Here is a 15,852-nt window from a genome sequence, read left to right as displayed (position 1 = left end):
ATAATTTCCATGGATTGCTGTTGTTCTCCAAGGGGATATCCACCAGCAATATCAAGCAGACTTTGGCTCTGGAAACACATCAATACACAACCACTCTTCTGTTTTGCTTTTGGTTGTTGTTATGTGATTGCATTAGAGAAAGGACATGTAGACTGATCTGGGCTGAGATAACCAAGAAACTTAATTTCTTCCAGCTCTCTGTAGTTTAAAATTCATATAGGCAATCTTCCACTTCTACCACAGTTGAACCCCAAATTTCCTTTGCTAACCTGTTACGTGAGTTTTGCCCCCGTTTTATCACCTTTCTTGCCACAGCTGTTAAGTAAAACACTACAGTTGTTAAGTGAGTAGCACAATTTTAAGTGAATCTGGCTTCCCTGCTGACTCTGCTTGTCAGAAGGTCGCAAAAGATGATCATATGACCCTGGGATCCTGCAACCTTCATAAATACATGCATCCAAATTCTGACCACGTGACCCCTGGGATGCTACAATGGTCGTAAGTGAGAAAGTAGTCATAAGTCCACTTTTTACAGTGCTGTTGTAACTACAACAGTCATTAAATGAATGGTTGTAAATTGAGGGCTACCTGTACTTTTACGTGTGTGAATAATGCTGTCCTAATGTTATTTACAATAGCATTCCAAGCCCAAATTGGAGACTGGAAGCTAAAACATATAAAGACCGGTTGCTGGAATTGGATATGTCTAGTCTAGTGAAAAGAAGGACCAGGGGAGACATGATAGCAGTGTTCCAATATCTGAGGGGCTGCCCCAAAGAAGAGGGAGTCAAGCTATTCTCCTAAACACCAGAAGGCAGGACAAGAAGCAATGGATGGAAACTAATCAAGGGGAGAAGCAACCTGGAATTAAGGAGAGATTTCCTGAAAGGGAGAACAATTAACCAGTGGAACTGCTTGCCTCCAGAAGCTGTGAAAGTTCCAACACTGGAAGTTTTTAAGAAGAGATTGGATAACCTTTGGTCTAAAATGGTCTAGGGTTTCCTGCCTAAGCAGGGGATTGGACAGGAAGACCTCCAAGGTCTATTCTATTCTATTTCTATTCCATTCCATTCCATTATTATTCTATTCATTTCAGAGATTGAAGGAACAATCTTTTTTCTTCTGAAAGTTCAATCTAAAGCCTTCACTTTCTTGTTTTGGTAGGGTTAGTTCCTCTTCGAGGTCTTCACCTCCATCAATCAAAAAAAAAAAACAACCAATCCTCAAAAGCCCTTCCCCATTTACAAATGACAGTTGGATGTTGGGTCAGTGGTCAAAGCCTGATGGGGGGCGGAAACTCCAAAGTATAATTCTAGTTGGGTACACATATTATGGGTCCATCAACCCAAATCTCTAATCCTAACCCTCAAATCAACAATGAGAAGAGAAGGAGGATGGAGTTAGAAATATCAAGGTGACATCCGTGTTCATGCAATCAAAGTCACTCCCCTTTTTAATGCTTGGAACACGTGTAACAAAGGAGTGAAGCTTTCGTTGCATGTAGAAGTAGTCCTCGAGCTACAACAAGTGGCTTAGCCACCAGCGTTCTCATGGTTCCACCTGGGTGGGCACGTACAACCCAAATTCCTAATTCTGATGGTCAAACACACACCCCCACATACCCCAGTCAGGGTCTCAGCAATTTAGACTGATGGGCATGCTGCGTGACAGTCATAACGCAAGGACTCCCTGGATGTAGTTGTCACCTTGCTTTTTGGACCCTTCTGTGAACAGCTTTAAACACAATTAGTTCAGTTTTGGAAGTTGTGATGTCTGCCATTGTTTGACACCAGCCAATGGATTTCCATGTGTTCCAGAAGGAGGGATCCCTCCTGCCCCTGTTTTCAAGAAAATAAGACGCACCAACGGCTGCAAACTTGCCAAAAGCATGGTCAACCTTTACACAACCACTGAAAGTAAGTAGTAGTGCCCCCAATCGAGAAGGGAGGGGGAAAAGTTTGGACTTAAACCACTAGAGGAAGACAAATCTAAAGAGAAAGATGCAATCAATAGCTATTTATTCCTTCCTTGTTTTTTTTCCCCTTATGCTTTTAAGATGCTGCCCTAAAGTCTCTCATGGTTGTGGGTGGGGGGGAGGGAAATGCACAAAATTAAACAGCTGCTGCCTGCTCAAAGCCATTTGTTGCGGTGCCTTGGATGGAATTTTTAAAAACCTGAAAAGTGCCTGCCTGGGGAGGGGTGGAAGACTACAACTCCCAGCATTCTCAGCCAATATCTTCCTCTCCCCCACCCATCCAGTGATTTTGGCCTTTTGGGAATTATGATATTTTTGTCATTTCTGGAGAGGTGCTTCATGCAAGCAGTATCTTATTAACCTTGCAACTTAGCAAGGGAGAACCTTAAAAGCACATCTATTTTTGTTCCTAGCTTACACCAAGCCTCAGGTGCTGAGTCATCAGTATCTTGAGCCTGAAAGAGCTAAAGAACTCAGTAGATCTTCTCCTTTCCTCCTCTCTGAGGTAGGTTGATATTTTATTACTTTTTTAAATTAAACTTTATTGAATTTTATTACATTAAAAACATAAACGATATATAATTCAATAACAGCTGTTTGTGGTGCTTATCGTGTAACAATCATTTGTGCGATATTTACAAATATTTATTTGTGCATAATTATATTCTTATTCTATCTATGTTCTATATTTAATAATTACTTATCCTTAATCTGTCTTTAAAAAAAAAATACATAAAGAGTACAAAATACTTATTTTTACACATACTGACTGCTGCCGGGATTACCTTTACCCAGTGTTGGAAACAGCCATATACACCTGTAGAGGAACACCTGGTTATGAACTGTGCTGAAATGGATAAATTAATGCTGAGTTTAAAAGATAAGGAATCTTCAATATTTTATAAGGTAGGGGAACAATGGTATAGCTGGATAGATCGGAGACAGATTGAGGATATTTTATTACTTTTATTGTTGTTCTAGTAGACGTCTTTTACCATCATCCTCATAACCAATAACATATCTTTCCTCCTGGATCTCCAATTTAATCCACAGAGGGACAGTTTGTGAGGTAGGCAAATTGAGGGGATTAGATCGAAGTCATGGCTGAAGGTGGATTTGAACCCGCAGTCTCCTTTTTCCCAGTCAGTTTCAACAGTTGCCTCATGTTGATTTTCTGGATTGAAGTGAGATCTTTGGGTGCTTCTTAAAAGCAAGATGTGGGGCCCACCCATCAGAAGCCAGGGTTCAGATCAGTGGAGGGATTCTGCCAGTTTCCCTATTGGTTCGGTGATCGTGCCCTTCGTGCAGGCATGTACACCTTTCCACACACCAGCTGAGGCTCTGCCGTGCCAATCCACTGAGAGGAGAAAGAAGAGAAAATTGCAGGTGCGTGGGTGGGAGGGCCAATCCTGCGCTTTTCTCCTTTTTTTTTCCCTCTCAGGTGATCGTCGGAGTTTTTTTTTTACTACCAGTTCAGCGGAACATTTTTTGCTACCAGATCGGTTGAACCAGGCCGAACCGGTAGCATTTCACCACTGGCTCAGATAATCCAGACCGTGGGATAATGTGATAATGAAATCCGTGTGAGGAGAAACAAGGGCTGATTCATTGATCAGGAAGTTCTGCCAAAGGAACGGTTTGGTTTTTTGAAGTGCTGATGTGGCCCAAAAGTAATGTCACTTTGTAGCTCTGTTGAGGGGTCCATCTTTATATGGCTGTAAATTTTATCTGGTGCCAGACCTAAAGCCTCTTTTGATGTGCTTTGCAGACAGAATCAGACACAGCTTCAGAAATCAGCTTCCAGTTCAACTGGCAGAAGAAGACATCAAGCGTGGGCAGTCATTCCTCCGACATGGCGTCTGTTTCTTCGGTAAGTTTTTGAAATGTTGCTTCTGCATTAGAATTATTCTAATTCTTTTCCACCCTCCTCTCACCACCATGGTTATTTGAAAGCTTCTTGAGATCCTCTCTGAGACATTGGTGAAATGTCATAGTCTTTAATGTCAAAACTCACCTAACAAATGTCTCACTTCACAACATAAATTTTGGGCTCAGTTGTGATTGTAAGTTGAGGACCAACAGTAGTTGCATTACGAATTACTGATTTTACTGGTTACTGATTTTTCAGATTAGAATTGTATGTAATTCTTTCTTCTTTGTGCCTGAAGTTTTAACCAAAAGAGATGGAATATCTTCTGGTTATTATTGCGCTAGACCAGATGATCTGCAAGACTGCTTCCAACCCTTACTTTCCATGATTCTACTTGTGGATCTCTAGAGCAGAATCTGTGCCATAGTTCATGAGCTCTTGGTTTAATTGACCTGATTGGGTTGATCCAAGCCAAGTGCAGTTTACATTAAATTCTGTCTAAGTAAGAGAAAGCAAGTTCATTAAAATGAATGCACTGTGTGTATCTTTCTCTGGCAAATTATTGTGAATGTAACTGATGCTGATTCAATCCGAAGAATCTTTCTGCACAATTAGTTCCCTCTTCACTTCAAAAATGGCAGCAACTCATAGTTTTCAGAGGTTAGGGTTGAATTTGAATTTGAGAAAGTTTAGATTTTTTTTTGATCAAATTCTGAACAAGATGTATTCAAGATTTAAGTCTTTGATAGAACATTTCTCTTCTGATTGAAGCAAGAGAGTATGCTTAAATGATGAAGGCTTGCTAAACATCTGGTGAACTTTCTGGGTTGTACTCAAAGATATCCTTATGGTCTTCTCCTTTGTCTAGGTGAGTGGCAGTGTCCTGAGTGTGTACAGTGGTGATTTTGGGAGTGTCGATGCTCAGGGGTTGGTCCAGTTTGCCTTGGATTATGATGAGAAGAACCAAGAATTCCAAATTTTTGTTTCCCAGTGCAAAGACTTGGCAATTGTGGATGAAAAGAAAGGAAGGACAGATCCGTAAGTAAAGTTGTTGTTTTTTTTAAAGTCTTAGCAATATCTACTGTCCTGATTTTTTTGTTAAGCATTGTTTGTTTGTCTGGAATCTGATTTGAAATATCCTGATGCCAGAGAATCCTCCAATAATTTTACTTCTACCTCAGTTCTGCTGGACAGAACAGGACAACTCATTGTAGCCAACTTGCTCTGACCCACTTGGCCCAGTCATCTCATCCCTGCCAACTCATCCTGGCCAACTCGCCACTTGCACCTTGAACCGAAAGCAGAACAAGGCCCTCTGCAAGTCCCGTGTCCCTCTCTCGAGCTGTCCCACATTGAAATGCCCTGCAGTGATGTGTGGCGGCGGTGCGTTGACCGCAGCTAGTTATCCTAGACCCGTGATGCTGAACTTATGGCATGCGTGCCGCAGGTGGCACGCAGAGCCATTTGTGCCGGCACGCAAGCTGCAGGCAAACTTACCTCACGGCACATGCGTGCACCTTTCTGCTGATTTTCGCCTGGTTTGAGGACTTTTTCAGCCCCCCAGGCTTCAGGAAAGCCTCTGCAGCCTGAAAAATAGGGCCGTTTCAAAGCTGAAAAAGGCCTCAAACAGGCTGAAAATCAGCATGGAGGTGCAGTGCAGGTAAGGGGGCAGGGGATTGCGCACGCATGAGCAGGGGGTGTTGGGGGGGCACGCGCATTGCCTTCTGGGTGCTGGCATGCAAGCGCGCACACAATTTTTGGCACAGGAGCCCCAAAAGGTTAGCCACCGCTGTCCTAGACTGTATTGGGACTCCGCGTGAAATGAATGGATTTGGCAAGCAGACTCATGCAAGGATGATCTGGCAAGGAATCATCTTCCAGAGGACACAACAGCTTCAACAACTTAAAGACAGGCACTTGGTTTTTTTTCACCAACATACCTGGCCCTCTTAAACTTTGAATGACTTTAGCAGAAACGTTCGGGTTAGAAAAATAAGCGATCGTAGCTTTTGTCCAGAGTTGTCCCCAAGCCCATCGAATCGTCGGAATGCAGAAGCCAGATCATCTCTGGTTGATATCCCAGAACTGATCGGTTGAATTTTTCACTTAGTGGACATCTCTTTCCAGGTACGTGAAAACATACCTGCTTCCAGATAAGGCAAGGATGGGTAAGAGAAAGACATCAGTGAAGAAAAGAACGATCAGCCCCGTTTACAACGAGGTGTTGCGGGTAAGGAAAACCAGTGTTGGCTTAGGGAGATTAAAAATAACAGGACTCTTGGAGGTCTTCTAGTCCAACTCCCCTCCCCCACCCACACTCAAGGAGGAGACCCTATCCCACTTTGGACAGATGTCTGTTTAATCTCCTCTTTAAAAACCTCCAGTTATTGGGGCATACACAACTTCTGAAGACAAGCTGTTCCATTGTTTAATTGTTCTCGCTATAAGGAAGTTACTCCTCAACTCCAAGTTGCTTCTCTCCTTGATTAGTTTCCATCCATTGTTTCTTCTCCTGCCCTCTGGTGCTTTGGAGTTGACCCCTCTCTTCTTTGTGGCACCCCCTCAAATGCTGGAATACTGCTATGATGTCACTCCGGTCCTTTTCGTTAAGGTAGCCATACCCAATTCATGGGTTTTACGCCTTAATTTCTAAGCTGTTTCCCACAATGAAGCTACAGGTGGCTTTTAAGTGTACCCATTTTCCTTTCGCCTTCTCCCCAGTATAAAATACAGAAAATGGTTTTGCTGATTCAAAAGTTGAACCTGTCTGTGTGGCACAACGATCCCTTGGGAAGGAACAGTTTCTTAGGCGAAATGGAAATTGACTTGGCCAGCTGGGACTGGAGCAACAATAAGTTAAATTGGTACATGCTCAAACCACGGGTAAGCGCAGCTCAGCTGATATTCTGCTTTAGAAGTTGATATCTTTGGTGATTGATCCATCTGTGGTCATTCCTGATTTTTTGCCTATTTGCCTTTTCTTTTCCAGAGCCTCTCCGCCATCAATGGCGTTGACCATCGAGGGGTGATCAATCTTTCCATCAAATACGTGCCACCAGGAAGTCTAGGTAAAAGAACCCAAACCCCTCACCTCAATTGTTTTCAGAAATTCAGTGGGTATTATCAGAACAGAAATAGACAATATAGAGCTCGTGGTACTGCTAAGCAAACTGAGGTCCTTCTTCTATCGTTATTTTATTCAGAGAAGCAAATAAATAAATGGAAAGCTGATATGCTGTGTGGGAAACTCCATTTTTATTTCCAGAAATGCTTTCTGTGACCTATCAAAACCACATAGACATTCTTTACAAATTTTTAAAAATGTATGTACAATTTGGAGGTATCCACAACTGCCTTGGTGGACCGAAAGTAGCCAGAAATTGTCCTTACCACTTTGTCTTCTAATAAATGGATGCTCTATAGACATTTGGTGATGATCTAAGCCCCTCACTGTGTTGCAGTCGCATTGGGAGAGTGTGTACAACAAGCTCTCATAATTTCACTAGGTGAACGCAATATAAGAAGGGTAAAAAAAGCTGGAGCTTCTGGATTCTATCTGAGAACAAGTAGTTGGAGTAGATACTGTCAGTTATGTTCAGTGTCAAAATTTATAGAGAACATAGGGAGGTCCATTATACCCAAACAACAGCCATCATCTATTCTATTAACAACCCCATAATCCCTTGTGGGGTGGAGTCTAGGGAACGGAATGGAGCTAGCAGAGTGTTTACTGGCCGGATACCCTTCCTGTCACCAGTGTGGAGTTTTGTTCAGTAGACACATTCCCATTGTGGCCAGAGAGAGAAATATCTGCCTCTATCTAGGATCGAACTCACAACCTCCTGATTATGAAGTGAGAGCTCCACCACTAGGCCACCGCACCCCTCCAGCCAAACAATAGCCATGCGGACTGGAAATTCAAGGGACTGAAATGCCTCAAAGTCTGGGAGGGAAGTGGACTGGGGGGGAAATGAGTTAGATTCAATTACCTGTATTGTAATATCCTTTAAATTATGGATGTCCTTGTATTCCTTATTTGCTTTCCATGTTCATGATACATCATGGCAGGCCGCAAAAATCCCCCATCTGGAGAGGTTCATATCTGGGTGAAGGATACCAAAGATCTGCCACAGTTACGCCCTTCTGGAGTAGATTCCTTTGTGAAATGGTAGGTGTGCCCTTTGTGGGGTTCTGATCTTTCCTCCGACTCGGGGGCCTCCAACCTTGGCAATTTTACGCCTGGCAGACTTCAACTCCCAGAATTCCCCAGCCAGCAAAGAAATACCAGAAGTGCTGGAATGGACCAGAACTTCCTCAGAGGTTTTTCTCAAGCCTCCGGGAGGGCAAAAATGGCCTTCCCCAGACTCCAGAGGCCCTCTGGAGGCTGAAAACAGGCACTTCCGGTATTTCTGGAAGACCTGTTTTTCAGCCTCCCAAGGCTGCAGAGGCTTTCCTCGAGCCTCCGGGAGGGCAAAAACGGCCCTCAAACTGGACGAAAATCAGCTGGGAGGCGCATGCATGCGCAGTGCAGATAAGGCGGCGGGGTGGGGGTGTTGCACGTGCATGCACAGAGGGCAGGACACATTGCATTGTGGGTGCCGGCACGTGCATGCGCTTTTGGCAAACCACAACAAAAAAGGTTCGCCATCACTGATATAAGGGGTTAATAATTATGTTGCTGGAGTCTTGTTGCAAAAGGAGCCTTATAGCACTTTGGAAACAGCAAAAAAAAATGTTAAATATCAGGAAGAAGAGAAAACTGTGGGTGTTCCACCAAAGCTAAAATGCCAGCTTCTTTTTTTTTAAAAAAGCTACGTGCTCCCAGACACCAGCAAGAAAAGTTACCAGAAAACCCGAATTATCAAGAGAGACTCGAACCCCGTCTTCAACCACACCATTGTATATGATGGATTTCACACGGAGGATCTGAAGGATGCCTGTGTGGAACTGACAATCTGGGATCATGAAAAATTGACCAATCACTTTCTCGGAGGGATCCGACTAGGACTCGGCACTGGTAAGTCAATGGTGTGTCTGTCTGTTTTGTTTTGTTTCATTCTCCCGTGATAGTTGCCTTAACAGGGTTAGAATCAGGATCACGTGAAGCATTAGCACCACTTTGTAAAATCTTAGTAAGACCACTGTCAACTCATGAAATATTTCTCTGGCCTTTTTAGAGTTGCCAACCGAAAGGGAGGGGGGAGCAGTTGCAGCCGCTTGCAAAACCGAAACTGCATTCCATAAATGTTTTCAAAGATAGTAACTAGGTGACTGAAGTTTCTGCCGTGCAAAATTCTAACTGGAGAGCCTGATTGATGACTCTTGGCTATGGATGTGTCCCATTGGAGAATATGAATTACGATACACCCAGGGGGTGTGGGGAAAACCAGGGTCAAAGGTGACAATGAATGATGTGTCTCAGAGTCGGCTACACCCAGGCAGTGCCAGACAGTTTAACTCCCAATAAACCCTTTTTCAGTTTTGGAAGTTTGGCTCGAGACGCATGTTTTAAATGGGGGGGGGGGTGTAACTGCCGGAATACTGACAACCACACTTAGAATACTGCATCAGTTTTGGTCACCATATTATGAAAAAAGAAGCTGTAGATACTCTGGAGAAGAATGCAGAAAAGAGCAACCAAGATGATTAGGGGGCTGGAGGCTAAAACCTATGAAGAACGGTTGCAGGAATTGGGTTTGCTTAGTGTAGTGAAAAGAAGGACTATGGGAGTGACATGACAGAGGGGCTGCCACTAGAAGGCAAGACAAGAAACAATGGATGGAAACTAATCCAGGAGAGAAGGAGATCATCTCTCCAGAAATATAATTTTGCCATTGAAAAATATAATTTTGCAATGGCAACAGGCTAAAGTTCTGCAGTGAGAAGCTATATGGGGATAGATGATCAGAGGTGATAGAAAGCACTAAGAGCACAGACATTTAGCAAAGGAACACAGGATTCCGTTCAGATGGAAGGCTGAGGTTAGTTCTATCTGATTACTGTTGGGTTTTATAGTCCACTTGTTCTCCAGAACCTAAAAGCAGTTGCACAGGGATCTCATTTTAGCCTCACAATGGAATAAGTGGTCCAGAGTCATTCAGTGAGCTCCTGTAGCTGAGAATGGGCCAGAACCTGGGTTTTCCCTTTCCTTGTCCAATGCATTAACCACTGCATCACACTTATACATGAGCCACGGTGGCGCAGTGGTTAAAGTGCAGTACTGTAGTCTACTTCTGCTGACTGTCGACTTCCTGAAATTTGATAGCTCAAATCTCACCATGTTCAAAGTTGACTCAGCCTTCCATCCATAAAATGAGGACCAAATTATTGGGGGCAAGATGCTGACTCTGTAAACTGCTTAGAAAGGGCTGTAAAGCACTGTAAAGCGGTATATAAGTCCGAGTGCTAATGCTACCACTACACTCTGTATCATGCTGGAGGACACAGTTCCCAAAACTCAGCTGAGATAAAAGCTGGAGGCACCACTAGTGGAAGACCCAACTCAAACCAAACCAAACCAACCCATTTCAGCTAAATTTGTTTGCATGAGTTCAATATCAGTTTAATTTTCACCTTATGTCAAATTACAAATTACACTTTGGTGGCAAATTTTGAAATGACGTAGGTTTAGGGCAGGGCTGGAGATGGGCAGGCAAGTCTCTTTTAAGGGTGGAGGGGAAGGGGCATTTATTTGGTACGTCAGCTGAGCAGTGACTTGACCCATCTAGAGTGCTGGGGTTTTTCCCAATGCAAATAGAACACTAAGGCAGCTTAATTTGGTTTAGCAAAAGAGTAAAGGATTCAAACCAGCTACCATCTGCCCCTTTTGCAACTACCATGGCAATTTGTTTATTTCACAAAATCCACCCATGACTCAGAACACAAATGTGGTCTTGCCTAGTTTGGACCCACAAAGAGGAATGTTTGGGAGTTGAACTTGCATGCTGGACCATCCTTTCTAAAGTGTTTTATTGCTTCTTGCTTTGGGCCAGGCTTCAGCTATGGAATTGCTGTCGACTGGATGGATTCCACACAAGAGGAAGTAGCGTTCTGGCAGGAAATGATGTCAACGCCCAATGAATGGATCGAAGGCTCACTCCTCTTGCGCTCCTTGGCTGGGAAAAGCAAGTTGAAGTGAACACTTGGGGTTTAGCTACGTGGCAAGGAGAACACGCAGAGGCCAGCTTTGGTTTGTTGTAAGGTACATAAGAGTTCAAAAGCTACTTCAAGGGAGCCAAAAATTAAGGAGGCCACTGAGCCAAAGAAAGATTTCAAGAGGAAAGGTGCTAATGTCACACCTCGTTTTTACTCATAAGACATGGGAGAGCTACACCATACCTCAGTGGTGCAGATGTTCTTTGACTTCAGAGCCAAAAGGCAAGGCTTGAAGAGGTGGAGATGAGAGAATGGGGGAGCTAAATTATAATGCAATCGCTTTTTGCTTTTCTGCATATGAGAAACTGAACTAAACTTTGCGGGTAGCAGAAGCCTCCACCAACAAACTCACTGTGCACCTCTTAAAAACTCTCTACTGGGATGAAATGAAATTGTTGGAGATGAATGACTTTATCCTAACCTGAGGAAGGAGACCTTGTCTAGGTGATGATCTTAAGCATCTGGATGGAATCATGGACATTAACAAGCCCTTCAAGGTCTTCTAGGTCAAGCCTGTTCATTGGAGGAACCAAGATTGAAGTGTTCTTGGCAGATGGCTGTCCATCCTCACCTTGGACAGCTCCAATGATGGTGAGGTCTCTTGATAATTCTTTCCGCTGCTCTTTACTGTTATGAAACTTGTTCTGAAATTCAGTCAGGGTCTCCCTCCTATGATTTCACGTCTAACTCTTTGGAACCCAAGAGAACAAGCCAGTCATCTGTCAGAGCTTCTGGCAATTGGTGGACATTTGGTTTTTGGTAAGTGAGTGAAGGGATAACAAGACGTATGTGATAGAGGAACTCGGAGAGGAAAACAGAACTTGTAGGCTCTTCAGTTTTATTTAGAAGGATTTTAACGTTCCACTTGCAATTTAAATCAGAACATTCTTTTTCAGGATGATTTCAAAGCTAAAGGTAGCATTTTATCAGGCTGTGGGTTTTTTAAAATGCATTGGCTGTGATAAATCTGCTCGTTGTGAACTGGAAATTCTTTTTAATGAATGCCTGGTCAGCCTCTGCTGGCCATTATTTTTAAGCACACTTAAAAAAATAGTTCAAGCTGTTTACTATTCCTCTCTCTCCTACAACCCAGCCTTGTGAACTGTGGTTATCTAAAAAAAAAAAAACCTGTTCTTGGGATATTACTTTATGTATCTTGATGAAATGGACTAAAGTCCATACAATGTCATGCCATAATAAATGCGCTAGTCTTTAAGATGACAAAAGTGTCTTGGTGTGTGTCAATAAAGATTCAATCATCCAGACCAAAAGTGTTAAATGGTTGATTCAGGGCAACTGGACCAATCTTTCTTAATCTTTATTAAAGGTTTGTTAAAGATTGGTCCAGTTGTCATGATTCAACCTTTTGACACAAGGGTCTTGGTGATTTTTGCTGCAACTGAGTAGGTTGGCCATCTTTCTGAGAATTTACATCCTTATATCCCTAAAAGTTGGATTGTGGGTTTTCCTCCTGAATAACCGTAAAGCCCATCGGTGAATTCTTAGTCGATGTTTTGCTTCATTTAAATTGAATTAACTGAAATTAAGCTCTGTGGAATGCAATAGATCAATGGGGGATGCTATAATTTAACATTAATATGCAATCTGACTAGCATCAATATTTAATAGGGATATATTACATTGTTACAAGTTAAAAAGAATATTAACCTTAAATAATGCAATATATGCCTTCCAGGGACATTGGGTTTTTGTCCCCATTTCTGCATCAACATTGCCAATAGGAAATACATCTTGAGAGCCCATTGTCCAACATGGTGCATTTTATTGGGCAACTTTGAAATTTTGGGATTTGCAAAGCCTTATTAAGACCGCACTCGGAATACTGCATCCAGTTCTGGTCACCACAATATAAAGTTGTTGTTGAGACTCTGGAAAGAGTGTAGAGAAGAGCAACAAAGATGATTACGTGGCTGGAGGCTAAAATATATGAAGAACAGATGCAGGATTGGATATTTCTAGTCTAGTGAGAAGGATGAGGTGACGTGGAAGCCGTGTTCCAATATTTTAGGGGTTGTCACAAAAAAGGGGGCTCAACCTATTCCCCAGAGAACCTGAAAGGGGGATAAAAAGCAACAGATTGAAACTAGCCAAGGAGAGAAGCAACCTAGAACGAAGGAGAAATCTAAACTAACGGTGAGAGCAATAAACCAGTGGAATAGCTTGCCTCTGTAAGTTGTGAGTGCTCCATCACTGGAGGTTTTTAGAAAGAGACTGGACAGGCATTTGTCTGAAATGGTAAAGGGTCTCCTGCTTGAGCAGGGGGTTGGACTAGAAGACCTCCAAGGTCCCTTCCAACTCTATTATTCTGTTATTTCTAATCTTCCTAAGCTAACCGTGGTTTTCCTTGACCCGCAACACCTTGTTGTAAATGGGCCTGATAAGCTAACTGTTCCTTTCATGGCTAGTCCCTGGAGAAGTGTTTCTCGAATCTTAGCAGCTTGAAGATGCGTGGACTTCAGCCTAGGATTTTTCAACCTCCAATGTCACAGAGCGACTTGTAACGAACGCACTGACCACGCAGTGTGAAAACAATTCCTTCCTTTTCTTTATTGTTGCAGTTTTGATCATCTGCCAGGTAGTGGTGCACACCCTCCATTGTTCCTCAGAAAGCTTTGCATAAAAGCTCCACTGTGTGGAACAGTTAAGAATGAAATTATGTGCAAAGCCCGTTCAGTTTAGTAAGACTTACGCCCAGTTAAAATGGCAAGCTGTGCAAGGAATAAGGAATGCAAACGGGGGGTCCTCAACCAAGGGAGATGAGACAAAATGAAACATACCATGTCCTGTAAACCCCAAACAGTGACCAACCTAACCAGCTACCAACCGAGGTTTAAAGGGCCTGTCTCTGAATAGAAGGGCTCTCTCTGGAGGGAGAGGGAAGAGTCAGAAACGAAAGGAAAGATAGTGGCTGTGACTGTCATCAAAGCCCCACCTCCTTTTTATGTGTACCACACAGTGTCATTTGGTTGTTTGTTTATATCTCACCTTTATTATTTTTAGAAATAATTCAAGGTGGCAAACCTGTCAACACACCTTCCCCCACACATTTCCTATCAACATATTTTCCCCACAACAATAGCCCTGAGAGGTGAGTTGGGTTGAGAGTGACTGGCCCCAAAGTCACCCAGCTGGCTCTGAAAGAAGGCTAAGGAAGGACTAGAACTCCCACTCTCCCAGTATATTGACCCACAATCACTCAGCTGACTTTAGTGCCTAATGCAGGACTAGAATTCAAAGTCACCTGGTGACTTAACCCAAAGTTACCCAGCTGGCTTTCGTGCCTAGGACAGAACTAGAACTCCCAATTTCTAGCCTGGTACCTTAACCACTAGACCAAATGTGTTCACAGTTTTGACACCCCCTCTTTCTGTTTCCAAGGGAAGCAAGTAGCAGAGGATGGGGGTTATGGCTGGAAAGACCTGTTGGCTTGATACAAACCCCATATACCCGTGATGGCGAACCTATGGCATGTGTGCCAGAAGTGGCATGCAGAGCCACTTCTGCCGGCATGCAAGAGGTCGCCCAGAAGAGCCCCACTGCGCATGTGCGTGCCCCCCCGCCAGCCAGCTGATTGTCAGGTATCTGCTGTGCATGCGTGGGTGGAGACTCGCACATGGGGGACGTGCACGCATGCACGGGGGCATACAGCATGCGGGGGAATTGTGTATGCATGCGCAGAGGCATGGGGGGGGCATGCACGCACAGAGGCATGTGCATGTCCAGGGATTCGTATGTACATGCGCAGGGGGAGCAGGGCATCGCACACGCATTGCATCATGGGTGCAGGCAAGCGTGCGCACTTTTGGTACCCAATGTGGGAAAGGTTAGCCATCACTGCCATATACTGGATCTCTCAAGAGTATGAGCAGACCATCCCTGCAAAGCTGAATGCAGATCACTAAAGAGGCAATTTATGCTTGGAGCTGCATCTATGCCCAGTAAGTAAATAGCACATTAATTCTGCTTTGTCTTACGGTGCTGCGGCACCATATAAAAACAGGAACAGCTGACATCACGCTGAATTCCACTTTGCATCAATCAGCCTGAGCTCCCAGGCATGGAGTAGAGTTAGTCCCACACCAGTGGGGAGAAGAGTTAAGTGTTTCCCCTCTACCTTAGAACCAAAGTACAGAGCCAGTTTGATGTGATGGTACAGGCGCCAGCAAGAAACCAGGGGATCCTGAGTTTTAGTCTTGTCTCAGGCACAAAGACAGCTGGGTCCCTCAGCCCTGGGAAGAAAGTTCTGACAAGCCCCTTCTGGAATCTTGCCAAGAAAACGGCAGGGACCAGTTGCCCAGGCTCTCACCGGGAGTCAATGCTGACTTGAAGATGCAGGTGCAGAGAGGGAGGGCCAAAATAGCTACCTAAGACTGAGAAGACTCTAAATCCGTGATGGCGAACCTATGGCATGTGTGCCACAGGGGACACGCAGCGCCATTTATGTGGGCACACGAGTCGCAGGCAAACTTCCCTCACTGAGCATGCGTGCACCTCATAACTGATTTTCGGCCTCCCAGAGGCTTGAGGACAGCTTCTGCAGCCTTTGCAGGCCGAAAATAGGCCAGTTTTGTCACTTCCTGTAATACTGGAAGTGATAGAACGGGCCTATTTTTCAGCCTGCAAAGGCTGCAGAAGCTGTCCTCAAGCCTCTGGGAGGCCGAAAAAGGCCTCAAACGGGCTGAAAATCAGCTGGGAGGCACAGTGCAGGTGGGGGGCAGGGAGATTTCCCCCCCCCATTGTTGCCAGGAGGGGGCCTGGGTGTCAAACTCATTTGTGGGCCATTTGCCATGGGGTACAGTGGTGGGATTCAAAAGTTTTTACTGCTGGTTCT

The 15,852-nt window shown here is 44.0% G+C and overlaps 1 protein-coding gene across 4 annotated transcripts in view; it reads left to right on the top strand.

The window, feature by feature from the left end:
- LOC113416622 (synaptotagmin-like protein 2) overlaps nt 1–12,226 on the top strand; it is a 46,570-nt gene extending 34,344 nt beyond the window's left edge. For 3 of the 4 annotated variants that reach the window (XM_087972047.1, XM_087972049.1, XM_087972048.1), the window contains exons 8-17: nt 1,818–1,916; nt 2,389–2,480; nt 3,744–3,845; nt 4,714–4,883; nt 5,973–6,075; nt 6,567–6,728; nt 6,835–6,913; nt 7,914–8,013; nt 8,657–8,862; nt 10,838–12,226. In XM_087972047.1, coding sequence (XP_087828173.1) covers nt 1,818–1,916; nt 2,389–2,480; nt 3,744–3,845; nt 4,714–4,883; nt 5,973–6,075; nt 6,567–6,728; nt 6,835–6,913; nt 7,914–8,013; nt 8,657–8,862; nt 10,838–10,983 — 1,259 coding nt within the window. In that variant the 3' untranslated portion in view covers nt 10,984–12,226. The remainder of the gene's footprint in view (nt 1–1,817; nt 1,917–2,388; nt 2,481–3,743; nt 3,846–4,713; nt 4,884–5,972; nt 6,076–6,566; nt 6,729–6,834; nt 6,914–7,913; nt 8,014–8,656; nt 8,863–10,837) is intronic. The other variant, XM_087972050.1, reaches the window with a different exon arrangement.
- The last annotated feature ends 3,626 nt before the right edge of the window (nt 12,227–15,852 follow it).

Source organism: Notechis scutatus, chromosome 10 (genome assembly GCF_049901735.1).
Source record: "Notechis scutatus isolate UNSWTSFEM ecotype Mainland chromosome 10, rNotScu1.2, whole genome shotgun sequence".
NCBI classification, from domain to species: Eukaryota; Metazoa; Chordata; class Lepidosauria; order Squamata; family Elapidae; genus Notechis; species Notechis scutatus.
This window is presented reverse-complemented; position numbering and strand designations above follow the sequence as displayed.